The 15,401-nt window shown below is 46.2% G+C and overlaps 1 protein-coding gene across 2 annotated transcripts in view; it reads left to right on the plus strand.

Moving 5' to 3' along the window:
* The window catches only part of LRP1 (LDL receptor related protein 1), a 1,300,039-nt gene that overhangs the window by 540,126 nt on the left and 744,512 nt on the right, over positions 1-15,401 (plus strand). For both annotated transcript variants that reach the window (XM_069653565.1, XM_069653566.1), the window contains exons 13-15: positions 759-981; positions 3,388-3,577; positions 6,728-6,853. In XM_069653565.1, the coding sequence (XP_069509666.1) occupies positions 759-981; positions 3,388-3,577; positions 6,728-6,853 (539 nt within the window). The remainder of the gene's footprint in view (positions 1-758; positions 982-3,387; positions 3,578-6,727; positions 6,854-15,401) is intronic.

Here is a 15,401-nt window from a genome sequence, read left to right on the forward strand (position 1 = left end):
CGCCGTGACCGAAGCTTGTTTAAGGGAAACTGAGTCATCCGGCTTGCGCTTCTGCACATTCCTTGGCGGTACCAGGACAACAGGGGGCACCTGGGCAATTGGTAGGATTGAGAGTCAATATGAGGGCCGTAGTTCCATTGAAGTTCAAACACATCGGCACGTGTGTGAGCAGTGCAAGTAGAGTGCAACTCTAGTATTGTTACTAGCTGGTAGGGAGGTTGCGGCCTGATAGTCTCTTCACAAAAGTATTTGATGTTGCAACAAATATTCGACTGCTGTATTTTTGTCAGAAAGGGGGGCATGCTTTGCTTAACCTGTTAAGGTGGAGTTGGAGGCAGAATGTATTTGTTCTTGTGTGTTTGGCCACTAGAATGGCTGATTTATAGCAGCAGTGGGCTTCTTTAATCCTGAAGTGGTTCCCTGGAATGAGGTTTCTCCTCCACTGGCTGTAAAATACCAAAGGGTACCTTTTTTTGTCTGTGGCAATTGCTGCACACAATATTCCTGAAACGCAGCAAACGCCTAAATGAGGTTCATGGTACTTGTCACTCTTAAGTCTGCTGTCATTACTTCCCAGTGCCTTTCTGATGTCTTTGAAATATTGTTGCTGCTTTTTTCTTGCCATGCTTCCAGGCCTAAGTCTCTGTGGCTTGTTTCTATTTGGTGTGCATAGGGGTAGCCTCTGACAATGTGCCTCTTGATTCTGGGGAAACCTCTCCCCATGGTCATTGTAATGCTGTGTTCTTTGTTTTCGAAAGATGGATGTACTGGACAGATTGGGAGGAAGACCCCAAAGACAGCAAGCGTGGGAAGATTGAGCGTGCATGGATGGATGGTACCAACCGTGAAATCTTCATCACCTCCAAGACTGTCCTGTGGCCCAATGGTCTTAGCCTGGACATCCCAGCCAAGGTGCTCTACTGGGTGGATGCTTTCTACGACCGCATCGAAATGATTTTCCTCAATGGCACAGACCGCAAAGTGAGTGGACCGCTATACTTCCTAGTGTTTTGACTGAGCAAGCGTGCATGTTTCCCAAAAAAAAAAAATCTCATTACATTGATATGGCAAATAATGGGCTCTGTAAAGTGGTAGAAAAGGAAGCTTATGGGGAGACGTGGCTGGGATCTGTAGGTGGACTTGATATGGGGTTGGTATTGGAGGCCGATGGATTATCAAGAGGTTTATATGTCTGTGTTGCATAGTTATGAGGCCGCTGCTTCTATACATCTTGCAAGCCCCAGATTACCCCACATAGGGGCATCGACACATCCCCTGTGGGGGTTCCAGAGCTGTGGCAAGTCCTGATGAGCTGAAAGAAGGTTGGTTATGCACCAGATAGGGAATTGCATAAGGGAGCTGAGCTTTCAGAGCAGGAAAACATTTTTACCAGTTTCTACAGGCATTTAAGCATCTAAGTAATGGGTCAGATAATGTGCCAATACCAAAGTCTGATGGGCTTGGTAGGTCGAAATGTATCTGCCACTTTAGACTGCCCCTATGTTTTTCACCAAACTTTTCTCTAGTTGAGTCTTTCTCCAAGGTCTCCTCAAAGACACCAATACAAAATATGCTCTTAAGTGGTGGTAATCCTCTGTTTTTATTGCCCGCGGGCACCCTGTGAAAGTCTCCTGGCACATCTGGGCCCTACGTTTGAATCTGCTGTCTCCTCAGGGTGGCTCTACTGGGAACCCCTCTGCAAATCTACGAACTAGTGCAAATACTAGACTTTGCTTGCCAAATCACTAGGATGCGAATACTACATTATTATGGGAGTAGCTACTGCTTGTTTCAGAGAGTGAGTACTGTAGTTTCCAGAACCTGATGTGAATGGTGTCTGTATTCGGGTTTGAATCTGATTCACACCTGTAGAGAAAGCATGGTAAGAAGTCCATAAACGTTGGCTGTGCCATCTCACCAGCTATTGGGTGGCTGCCAAAAAGTTGAATTAATTTTAATGCATCCCTGTAATTGAGTAGTCTTTATGCATTCTCTACCCCCAGTCACCCCCCCTCCCCGAGATTGTCTAAAGGAAGGGTCTGGATCCTTATTTTGTTGATCCTGTCGATGAGCCTCAAAACTAAGATGAAGTGGCCAATGTGAAGAGAAATTGCGATGAAGCTGTACATGGTAGACTCAATAGAAGACCGAAGCTGCATAGTTCTCTCTCGTGCTCCTCTGCAAAGTCAAGCCTTTGATCCCAACTCGGTACAGTTGGCTAAGCCTTTGTCCTCTCCCATCTTAATGGTGGCAGCAACCCAATCGTAGGAGTCCCATGTGCCACATTGGCTCCTCCGAGAGCCGTCCAACAGAGCACAGCATGCTACATCACAGGATAAAGGAAATGGAACCACATCAGCGCATCCGGGGAGCTGCTCGGACTATGCCTTGAAGCATGGACCATGTGTAAAGCAGCCTACGTCACCTACAAAGCAGTCGCAACCAAAACACCAAACTTCCTGCCGGACGCACACTCCATTTCTGGAGACCAGTGCACACCAGAAGCCTAAATATCGCAAGTCTAGAAACCAAGAAATGCAAGCAGGTAAAAACAGGAAGAAGTCCTTTTCTTGCCATGTAACCTGGCTCTGGAACAAATTAGCAACACAGCTAACAACCCCCCACCCTTCAAAAAGGACACCCTCTTGGAAGCATATCTTGCCAATTGCTCCTCTCATCCCTACTTAAATTCCTGCGGAACACACTTTCTCTTCTTCATTACAGCTTACCTGTGCACCCTGCATGTAATCCCCTGAGTGTGCCCCTATGTACAGCGCTCTGTTGCTTCCCAGTTCGGTTTGCAGTTCGGTTTGCACTTTATAAATTCCCTACATACATATAGGCTTGGCAACTGCAGACAGTGACTGGACTTGAACATGCCAATCCCCACCGCTAACTGGGGGTGGGTTAAAGCACAGATGATGGTCTGAAGGAACGCCTGATGCCAACAATGCTGGCTGCCCAGGCCTTGCTTGGATCTGACGACTAATAGTCGGAGGCACAGGGCACCAGGTGGACTGGTAACCTAACAAATTCAAGGCTTGTAGCTACAACCTGAAAACAAAAAGAGCAACAGCAAAGGAAAAATCTATTTGTGATGTTCCTCTATTACTGTCTTTCCGTGACCTGTACCTTCAGTGAATCGGACCGCTGCACTGTACCATAGATTCTCTTGTCCTATTCAGGTATCTGTAGTGGCTTGGCAGGAGTCATCTTGCTTTAAGATGCTACTTGGGAATGTGGGGGGGGAGGGGGGAGTATTCATTAGGAAGGCTGACGAAGAAATCTACTTCCCACCTGGTTTTGTGTGTACATTGGTTTAGTTTGTGGTTGAGCAGTTTCAGCCAGGGGCCACACTTGTTGACTTCCTTTTATGATCATCCACAGATTGTATATGAGGGCCCGGAATTGAATCATGCCTTTGGCCTCTGCCACTACAACAACTACCTTTTCTGGACTGAGTACCGCAGTGGCAGCATCTACCGCCTAGACCAGACGTCCAAATCCGTCACGCTGCTCCGCAATGAGAGGCCACCCATCTTTGAGATCCGCATGTATGATGCGCAGCAGCAGCAAGGTAAACTATGAAGAATGCCATACAGATTGGCTCTTGTTGCCGGCTGATCGAGAACAGGGTGTTTGTTATGTGCACCATTCTGGTTTGTAATGACACCGGCTCTGTTTTTTTTATATTTAAAAACCTGACACCTCAGTGGTATCTAGATCTAATGTCATTGTTACCCATGTTATTAGATAAAAACTAAAAAAAAAACCTACAGGTTATACACATTTCTCAGCAGCAAATGAATGAACACACTGAACTGTTCAGCTGGGATTGTTCCCTGGGCCGCCTTATTATTCCAGTATTAAAAACACAACCAGCATTTATGATTGAATGTTTGAGATCAATGATTGGGATATGTGCCCCAGATTCCATGAGGATGGATGGATTTGAATTGAAACCAAACACAGGGAAGCGGGATTGTTGGCAAAATGTTTGTCTTTTAGCAACTTTCCCTCCATTTTTTATGGACCTCCAAATGTTTTGTTTTGTTGTTTTTGACCCTGCAGCTAACATTTTACAATGAAGTCTCCCGCTTCGCTCCACTGACTATTGCTCATTTGTCACGTGGAAACAGACCCGTTCCTCAGGCTGTCGGTACTGTGAAACTTAGTTTTCCTTAGTTTTTCGACTTTGTTGCCACTTTTTGGTAACTTGTTATCATTGCACAGTGCATTTTACAATGCAGTGCCACAGGGTAACGTTTTGTATTTCACCAGTCTAACACTCATAGTTTTTTTTTCTGATTACTAGAGATGTGTCCAAGGATGAACTGATGGCAGCAGTTACATTTTGCTATTTTTGGTGCATTTTGAGTTGGCCTTAACACATCCATTGCGTTTGGCTACTAACTGTGACTAGTGTCTTAATATGGCAGTGCCACATGGTCTCTTGGCCATCTTGTCACTAACCCTTCTTGATCTGCCATGTCAGGAAAATACTTGTATGGACATGCAGTGCCTGGGAAAGAGGACTTTCGCGGGGTACTGCAGGGCCTTGTGTGTTTGCTGTCAGGAAGTGGGCTGGGACTCTCTGGTCCCAAACCACAAACTGGCTTCAGTGTGTCTGAGTATGCATGAGTTTTGCCACCGGTGGTCCTGATTGGATCACTGATGGGGTGTGGTGGGGGCAGTGATTATATTGGCTAGTGGGGGTTTCAGCTCTTACCTGCCTTTTGAATAAGAGGACCCCTGCATCCAGTTTCTAGAGAGATACTGGAGTATCCTGAAGGAGCCAGGTATCCAGGTCAAGCTATAAGATACACGAGTAGCTGGGAGACCGATTGAAGGAGGCCTGACAACCACATTCTGCTGCTGTCCTGGAAGAGCCCTGTCTCGGTGGTGATCTCTAGATGCCCTGCAAAAGACCTTCTACACTTGAGTGGTGGAACCAACCATTCCTGATGTCGGCACAGTGTCCTGCAAAGAAGGCCCTCAGAAGTGCTTCTGGACCTCCCAGTGGCTGACCAGCTCAGAGTTGGGGCTACCACGCTGCAGAGGTCGCAGTTATGTGTTTTGGGCCAGAACTTTGAGTGATGATTATGCAATTGACTCTATTCAGGGGGGTCACAGGTTGAAGTTTGAAGAGAGTACTGCAGGTCACGCTACTGGAGGTCTGCATGTTGGAAGACTGGCAGCAGGATTCTACCACAGAGGTAGCCGGCATGCCTCCAGATTGGGACGATGTGGAGCTCTGTTTCTGCAGCACAAGCCAAAGCCTGAGAGTTGCATAATGTACCACTGAATAATGGATCCAGAGCTCCCCACTGAATCAAAGGAAAGGATCACCAGACAAGGTTTCTTCTGGTCAGGAGAGAGGTAGAGCTCTGCCATCTCTGCATCGAGAGTTTCAACTATGGCAGAGCAGAGCTTCTTTATTGTCCTCTGGTCAAGATGCTCCAGGATCCAATTCCACCAATTGACAGTTTCTGGTGTAGAATTCCAGCTATGTCAAACCAGAGTGTAGGTGGGTAACCCTATCCACCAGCCATATACACTTGCACCATTCAAACACTTGGCATCCAGCCAATAAGTGCTTGCCACCACAAACACCCCCAGGCATTTGCCTGCGCAAAGTCTGGGGATGTGTATTGGAGAGGAATCCCAGACATACAACCCAGGTAAATCCATACAGTCCTCCCTCTGACTGGGGCTTGCATCAGGAGTGACCCAACATTGTCATTCCAATTTCCCTGCAATCGCGTACAAAGATAGCAAAGTGCATTTGGTTGGATACTGTATTTCACAGCGCTAGCGACTCATATATGGAAGTCTCAAGGGAGAAAAGACTTCCAGAGAGCAAACATGCTTAATACGTTTGCAGCCACTGTATTAAAAAATATTCTGCAACAAACCAGAGCCAGTCAAGTAGTCTGGGTCAAGCTTCTGACCAAGTGAGACTGAGGGGCACCGTGCTGGTAGCACTAACCTAGGGGCCTAAAGAGTTGCACACCCAGAGAGATCTGGGTGGAATTCAATGGGGGAAAATGAGAAACAAAAGTGGAGGGTACTCACAAAAGTGGAAATGAGGACTTCCTTATACTAGGGATCAGTTGAGTAGAAAAAATAGATGACTGATAAACTAGGAGAGAGTAGTATTTTATGGGCAAAGAAGCTGTAACAGGGGAAGGAGGGGTTGGCAGGTCCTACTAATCAAGTGGGAGCAAAGGTTGTGAGGGATAGATGGGGTGAAGATGGCACTGGTGGGTGTCTGACTCTGGATGGAGATGTGGAGAGCCAAGGGATGTCCTCATGGTTTTGATTTCTTGGTGCAAGGGGAAACAGATTGAAATGTGGGTTTTGATGGGAAGAATTTCAGGGTCCCGGAGAGCTGACCTGGTGGTATGTGCAAAAGAAGCAGTTGAAAATCTGGAAGTAAGGTTCTTTGTTCAGGGTGGAGCTATAGGTGAAGGCATGCAACAAGGGCTTCACATGCTTCTTTACTGTTTGGAGGTGGACATAATGACTGCTCAGGTTTTTGCCCCTTTGCTTAGCATATACTTCTAATTATATCTCTATTACACTACCCAGAACTGTATTCCCTTGTTGCACAGGGCTCTGTGGCTTGACAGCTAGCTGTACTCCATGTAAAACACAGCACGCACATGCAATAATGTACCACGGTTGGTTCTCACTTTCCTTGCTTTTCTGTCTCTTGCTCATGTAGTGGGATCAAATGCCTGCCGGGTGAACAATGGAGGCTGCAGCAGCCTATGTCTGGCCACCCCAGGGAGCAGACGATGCACCTGCGCCGAGGACCAGATCCTGGATGTTGATGCTGTAACATGCAAAGGTGAGGCTGGCCTTGATACTTTAACTAGTTTAGCAGGTGTTATACTGAGTATTAAGGTGAGCTTGTGAGTCAAAGATGGTGATTGATAAGTGAACTGCATGTATTGTGCATCCTAATGCTGAAGTTTACAAATAACTAATCTGTGTGAAGTCTCTCGTTCTTCCAGTAGCATGTTCTGCCAGTACCACGACAGCCACAATACTTTTCCTTCCTTGAGGGCACCACAGCCGTGCCAGAAGAGGGCATTTGCCAAAGCCTCCAGAACCCCACCCCCTTGAACCCTTAACATCTCTAGTAGCCCTTTTCTTTTCTGTCTGGCCTACAGCTTCAACATGCCTTTCAAAGTCCAAAAATGCCTTTCTAGTTTTCCATCTTGCAGTGCTTTTCATCCAGGAGTCCTCTGCCTCAACCTGTATGGCAGCATCCTGAAGGTACCTGCATCTCATTCCAAGCTCATGCTTTTATTCTCTTCTCTTGTCTCTTCCCCCCTGCCTGGCAATCTCATTATTTGGCCTTCCTACCCTGTCTGGTCTGATGCCTGAAGAAGTGCATGTTAGACTGGATTTCCACACTCTGGCTTGGTGGACAGATGTGTAGGAGGCCAACCTAGTTAGTGAACTGAATTGAAAAGGAGTGTGGGAGCCCCTCTACTGAGGGTGCAGTGAGCTAAAACGTGGTTGTAGTCTTTCCTGAGTGGAAAAAGTCCATAGAACAGGCCATTTGACCCATGTTGGTTCTCAGTAGAGTGCCTCCCATACTCCTTTTTAGATAGTGAACCGGGGCAACTCTGAGAGCTGTAACCAAACCAGTCAAGGTAGCAAGGAGAGTGGTGACAGCTAGGTCTCGGGAAGGGTTGAGCCTGTAAAGAGTCCACAAGCTAAGTAATCAAGGATTACACTGAATCCAGTAGTTATGAAGATACTGTATTTATGGCCAAGCTAACACTATAAAATGACTATAAGCAAGTAATATCACACAACACTCATAATAAAATACATATATACAGCCCCTGTAGCCAGTGCGCTAAAACCACAATACTCCCACACCACAATACGTAAAGGAAAGGTAATGACTTTAGAAGTCCAACCCTAAATTGACGTGGGCTTTTTTCCCTGGAAGTTCAGAGTTCCAAGAAGTTTTGAGAGCTGAGAAAAGGTTAGGAGGGTCATGTGGATGGGAGAGAAGTTTCCAAAAGTCAGGTAAAGATCTAGTCTATTCTAGTAAATAAAACTGTCCCCAGCTTTCAGAGGGCTTTTGGCAACATGTTTTGCAACAGGTTTTGCCAAAGCCATACAAAGGTAAAACTTTTACAGGCGGAGATGGGGGTGCAGGTAAGTAGTGCTGTAAGCCCCCCCCCCCCATACTCTGACTCCTCTTCATACTTAGCAGGCCATACGAGGTCGTCTTGTTTGTTCCGGTCGCCAGAACCCAGGAGTCACGGGTGTAAGAGATGTCCAGGGTAGGATACAGAAGCTGGTGCAACCTGTTAGTTGATGAATGCAACTTGCACCGATGCAGCACTCCACTAATCAGTGGACCAGACTCGGGGAAGCTGGTTTTAGCCATCGTCACCCATGCACAGCGACACAAAGGGACACAGCTGTTGCTGTCAGTCGGCCTTGTATCTTGGGTCGAGTTGAAACTGGAATGCTGGCATTTCACAGGTGTAGCACAACCTAGGGGTCACCAAAGTTCTGTGCGGAAACACAGAACCCCAACTCCTCTACTGCGGTAGCCAAACTGGAGTTGGTCAGTCCACAGGATGTTTCTAGGAATGCTTCCGAAGACTCCAGATGGCTGGGCACCGAGCAGACATCTGGAATTGTTGGTCCCACCACTCCAAGGGTCAAAGTACCAACAAAAGCTATGTGAAGATCACCAGCCCGACAGTGCTCCCCGGGAACTGCAGAAAAAGTTGGTCACCAGGCCTCATTGGTATGGTCCACGGGTCTTCCACGGTCTTGGGCAGGATACTTGTCTCCTTGCAGGATTTTTCCAGGACGGCTGCAGGGCTCTTCATACCCCGAAACTCAGGCGACACAAACTCGGCTCACCCAATGGAAGATCTGCCCTTCACCCACAACCCAGCAGTGGTTCAATCAGGACCACTGATGGTGAAACTTATGCATACTCCCCAGACATACAAAAAGCAGTTTGTGGATTGTGACCAGACGGGCCAAGCTCTTTCCTTAGGAACAAATACACATGGCACTGCAGTAGATTTTGAAAACCAAGGCTTTCCTGGGCAAGTGCATGACCATGAAAGGATTTTCCTGACCTCGCAGGGCAGGTAGATGTCCACAGGAAAAGATGTGAAAAGAACAAGCAAAGAACTTGTGACCAGGCCATGTTGGGAGACCACCCCATTAAGTAGCCAAATGTGGTGAACATGGTAAGGCTAATGATACGTATAGGAAAAATAGTCAAAATGCAACTGCTGCCACCAGCTTGTCTTTAGGCACATCTAAAGTAACCGATCCTTTTGAATGAATTCCAGTGTCATACAAAAGAAACCCCTTTGCGCACTGCATTGTAGGATGCATTCTGCAATGATAGTTACCTAAAAAAAATGGGTAATATGTAGAAAGAAAGGTGGAACCTAGTTTCCCAATTCTGACAGCCTTAAGGACTCGTCGGTTTCACCATAGCCATGAACAAAAGTGCAGTGGAATGAAGCTGAAGCCCAGCTCGATGTGGATAGTAAGATATTTGCAAGCATGATTCTTAAAGAAATAGAACGATGGGCATAACAAAATGGGATCTTCTGTAAGGAACAGATTGGGTTTAGATAATGTATGTCCCTCTCACTTAACAGACTGGTAATAAACATACTGAGAGGAAGGCCTGGATAACGGGTAATCTACCTCTATATGGTGCACCAGTAGACCTATCAAACGTTTTCGATACATAGAGGTTTTCTCTGGTGCAAACTGAGACTGGTTTATTTTATCTGGCTTCCTCTTGCTAATACATCTGCATAAACACTCACATGTACAGGTACGTTTAGTTGGGGAAGGACACCTATCAAAATCAATCCTCCTGCCTCTATAGCAGACTTGCATGATGCTTTGGAAGACCAGGCCTTGGCAAGTCTTAAGATCGGCGTCCATAAGGTCTGTTAGCTCGTATACACGGACGACATTCTACTTTTGGACTAATCTCCGAGGTCTACAGCATCTACTTTTGGGTTTGGAAATCTATGCAGAGAAGAATGATCCGATTACCAACCTGATAAGTCTGTTATAATCCGCTTTCGCCCCTGCTTGAAAAAATCAATACACAAAAAATGGCTTATAAACGGCGAGAAACTAGAAACAACATATGAGATTAAGTATTTGGGATTTGTTAAACTCCGACCCGAAAATAGCACTAGTAGAGGAAAGACTCATTTTGAAAATTGACCAGATGAGTTTTTAAAGGAAAAGCCTGATAAAACGATATTGCAGGTTTTCCATAATACCCCAATTACATTTTATAAACGGAAAGTTATCCCGTCACTAATTTATGACATGGATATAGAGTGACAGGCATGGCAGTTGGACTGAGTAAAACTTGGAGATTATGGAAAAAAGTGCTGAATCTCCGTCCCCCCCCCCCACACCCCACCAATCGCTGCCAATGGCCCCACTCGGGTATGAACTCGGAATGAGTTCATGCTTATCTAGAGTGGAAATTGGTTCTGCTATATAGATCTATACAGCTTCCAGCTTGAAACACCCTATATGAAAATGTCCATGTGATGTTGGAGGGCTCCAGTACTTCTCTTGGAGCCTTACAAAAGCAGGTGTCAAGTGAATTGTGACAAAACAATTGACGATCTGGTGGCGAATCCAACTGGTGTAAACAAAGTGTCTCTTAGAGCGGATTGGATCAAGATGATTGATGCTGTACATGGGTATAAGTTACATGGTACCTTTTCAATTTTGGGTAAACCCAGGGGAACCGTGCCAATGTATTTAAGAAAATTCCCAAATGCCAACAAAGAGGGGATTTGCTCAGATTTCAAATGAACTTCCTTCCAACTAAGTAAGTCTTAGCATCACGTAATAAAGAACTAGAAGTTAGAGGTGGTTGTAACTGATGTGATGGGCATTCAGAACAGACATTACATTATAGTTTGTCAAAATGCCCAGGAACTCTGCATAGAATATCTTGGTTGCCCAAACGCTTTGTGAACTATGTTGCATGGTTGGAATCTGAGGAATTCTGGTTGAGGTTGTCCTCTTGGCATGAAATTCCATTGGAGAGAATCAATTTGCTAAATGAACTTGGTATTTCTAAACAGTACTTTGTAAAGGACTAATATGGTCAGGGGACTGGTTAGGAACATATGTTTTGTTTTAATATCAATAATGTTAAGCAAATGTCATGAAATGTTGCTTACATGTTTTGTAATTTTATGTGAAAAGTAATTTATTTTTATGATTGATTGTATCACATTAATAGTGAAAAGAAGGCTTCACTTCACTGGAAAAAGTCAGGACAGAGTACAAAAACAAAAAGCTTAGGGGGTCTATAGAAATGGAGGTAAAGTTGCTAAAAAGAGACAACTTTGCTAACCGTGGACAGATGTAGAGCGTCTGGCACCAAGCCTTTTTAATTCTAATACTTGGTGTAGAGTCAGTGCACATGATCCGGTATGATGGGACCGGCAGGTTTGGGGTCTTGAAAGAGGTCCTGGAGGTATCGTGTCAGATCTTGGTCCTGGCCCGTGGTAGTGATGCCACTTCTTCCCTGGTTGTTCTGCCTGGAGTGATTCTCAGGCCTTTCTGTTTATCCGCCAGGTTTCCCCCCCAATGTTTTCAGAGAGTCCACTCCATTTGCCAGTTCTGAGAGGTCATAAGACTGCTCACATTTGGTATTTTTGAGGTCATTTATGCAGTGTTCAGCCTTTGCAACCTGCCCATCTAATGTCGAGACTTTGCGAGCGAGCTCCTGCATAGTGTCTTGTATTCCTTTCCTGAGGGTGGTGAATAGACTGTGCAGATCACCCTGTGGGGCTGGGTCCTTGTCTGGATGCTCTCGGGAACCATGAGATAGATGTTTTTCCCCCCATGCCCATCAGTGCCAGGACATCTCCCGACTTGGAGGTTTTTAGTGTGCTTGGTCATGGTGGCTCACGCTCTGCTCATATGTCGAGCGGATCTGCGCTGCGTGTCGCCTGTACCTGCTGCACCGTGTGTCTGGCCATCCATGCTGTGAACGGCCTTTTATGTTATATAGTTGGGTGCCTCTCTTGGTCTCAGCACCTACCTCCCAGACGTGCTCTTCTCTACCTCACCTGCGGCCCGCTCAGCCTGCAGGCCTTTGCCGCTGTTTGGGAGTGGGGGGGACATCAGTTCCAGGCCCCACCCCTGCGCCCCTCGAGCCTGTGGCTCCCTCACCACTATAACTGTCTGCCAGAGCTCTTCTCTCGCTCTGGCGCCCTACATTGCGGCCTCTGTGGTGCCCCTTTGTCGCCAATGCATATGCTACCTTCTGCCCTCTCCAGGTACTTTGCTTGGATGCCTCGCTCTCCTGTTCCCAGCGGTTAGGGAGGTGGGTTCACAGAACACTCTCTTTGCAGAGCCTTCCCACTGCGGCCACTGTAGAAAGTCCCCACCCCACCCCCGCTTCGAATGCCTCCTTTGCTGTCTCGGTTACAGCACATGGACCTGCTAGTAGAGCTCCTGCTCGGGCGCACATTTTTCTCCTCTACTCCTTACCAGAGCTTTCCTAAAGTTCACTTGAGGTAAGACTTTATAAAACTTTCCCAATGGTATACAGCTCCACAACTCTTAGTATCAGTCTGTACTACTCATGGAACCTCGTAGAGTGGAAGAGCAGTCAAGCTTATAAGAGGAAGATGTAAGCTGTAGGTGAGTATGCTGAACCCAGTTAGTAATGCAATTCAAAGAAACGCTTATACCAATACATTTATATAAAATAAATATTTATTATATTTACGCAAGATGTTTTAAATACATTGATCATCAAACCAATACACACAGGATTACTTAGATACTTTTGAAAGGCCACTGCTTAGTTTGCAATTGCTTGCGGTTACAGTCGTTAGAGTTTTGACACTAATGACAGTTCTACGGTATTATCGGTAATACCGCACATGTGCGCACAGACCAAGATATGCAGCAATTGTATTTAGTTAGCAAAAGCACATAAGATAGTCTTTTAGGAAGGAAAACAGTTGGTTCATCAAACTGAGCAGAGATTTATATTAGAGACGGTTTCAGAGCAAACTAACGCTTTTAAAGTCCAATTCCTAACTAGAAGCAAAAGTCAGTCGGAGAGGGCTTAAAGTCTTACGAAGCAGGGAAAAGGCTAAAGTTCCTTAGGATACTTCTAGTCTCTATGAAAGGATGCTCAAAGACTGAACACAACAGTGGAGACCTGAAAGTGAGGGATTCTCGCCTGGCTCTCTCTCGATCCTCATAACTGCAGATAAGCCCCTTGGCCTCCCAATTACCATTGCCTGGTTTGCATCAGCCCTGAAAGAGCTGTTCCTTCTCGTACCTAGCTTCGCTCAGTGTGCCTGTGCATGTCACCTTTTATTTGTAACATGAGTGTTAACAAGTGGCAGGTGCAGATATTTTGGATTATGTGCCTAACTCTGCCTGGCCTCATTACAGGGACAGAGCCAGTGCAAGTCAGTGGAGGTAATCGGCCTGACTTTATTCCTCATCTTCCTCGGCTCAGTTTTGTTGCACATGTAACGTGGGGAGTATCGATGGGAGCTGTAGTTTCCCATGAAATAAGCAGGGATAGGGGTTAGATGGGTGATGGAAATAGGGGATGCCATGTCTTGCCAACAAGTTTTTCTCCCCCACGACCCCCTACCCAGGTGATCCTCCCTTGCTTGTCCACCCCGAGGGTCGGGATACAAAAGCGATGGACTTTCCCTGGGCACCCGAGTACAGGATCCCCAGGGACTAGGTTGTGAAACACCGTCTGGTTTTTCAGAGTGGACACCCTGTATACCGTGCACTCCAACGCTCTGGAGCGACTTCTCAGTTTAAGGTAATCAATACCTTTTCACCCCCACAGTACCTTAGGTTAGAAGAAATGTGTTTGGCTGAATTCTCCTCTGTGCAGCACCGATTGACCTGGTCTCCGGATTCCTTTGTCTGGTGACGAAAGGCAGGACGATGAAGGGGATGTCTCAGCAGCTGTCTCAAGAGAGGAACTCTGGCACAGATTTCTTTGACTTATCTGGTCAGTCTGCGGTTTTGACGCCTTTTCTGCAGTACCAACAAGGGACACGATTCGTCGGGTCAATCTTTGATTCCTGGAGTCCTACACTCTGGTGAGGGGACTTTGATGAGTCTGATTGTGTCTCCTTAAGGTTCACCAGGAGCTCAGCAAAGACTTGTACGGATTTGGCCTTTCAAAGACAATGCACTTCAGTTGGGTTTGGATGTCTCCTGGTATTTGCGGTCTGAAGCTCTGGAGAGTCACAGCACCTGGGGAGGTGGCTCAGATTGTAGTTCGTCTCAGGTCTGGTTGGTCCCACCAGCCAAAGGGGAATGAGTCCTCCTCTTGGGAGTTCCTCTGTTGAATTGGAAATGGGGTCAGGACAGCAGTGGGTGCATCAGTGTTGCAAATAATGTGCAGGCCTCTTCTTTGGTTACTTCAGTTTACAGTGGTTGACTTGCTTTTCACCTCAGGAACCTCACCTTTTTATTCAGTTTCAGCACACACTCCTCGGCAATCCCTCTAAGCAGTTTACAGAAAGCGGCCGGTGGCTGTCCATTTAGGACAGCCAGACCCCCAGTGGGAGATGGTTCCATTCAGGCACTCGGGCAGACAAAGGGCACGGGAGTGAACAACTCCTCCCCCACTTCCTGCCTGCCCAGACACACTGGGGCCTAGGCAGGGGGGGCCCCACGATGTCCCACCCAAGGCAAAACACACACCCAGACCTTCCCTTCCCAGAATGGTAGAAGAATGGATAACAAAGAACAACCATGCTATAAATGTCGAAAAAAGAAAGGAGCCACCATGTTGGAACATAGGTGACCCTATTGTGCAATACAGAGACTCTGAGGCAAGAATTGATGTAGTAACACTGTGTGAGACTACACAACACTTGTCTGCTTGGTATTAGGTAACCCATCTTTTGGTATAGGGCTGTACTACACAAGTTGGTAGTGTAACTGAGCAGCCAGACCTATCTCAAGAGGGGTAAATTAAAGCTGTAGCAATGAAGCACACAAATACAAGAGGCCAAGTAACACTTATTCGAGGGGATTGGGTCCTCCGACGTATTCCATATCTATGACATGTAATCACCACAGCTGTGCTGATTACATGTCATAGATATGGAATACGTTGTCTGACCATCCCATCGAAAGAACGTTAGCAGGTAAGAAAGTAACTTGTTCTTCTCAGGGTTTCAGTTATAAATAGTTATTTAACATAAATGTTTAAATAAGCGTTCTTTAAAAAAGGCAAGATAGGTAGCTATCAAAAATACTTAAAAAAATACTTTTCCAGAATCGGCAGAAGTTCAGTGGATACTCTTTAGAGATGCTATTTACATACTTCCTACACC

The sequence above is a fragment of the Ambystoma mexicanum genome, chromosome 3q (assembly GCF_040938575.1).
Source record: "Ambystoma mexicanum isolate Mex_15411 chromosome 3q, UKY_AmexF1_1, whole genome shotgun sequence".
Lineage (NCBI taxonomy): Eukaryota > Metazoa > Chordata > Amphibia > Caudata > Ambystomatidae > Ambystoma > Ambystoma mexicanum.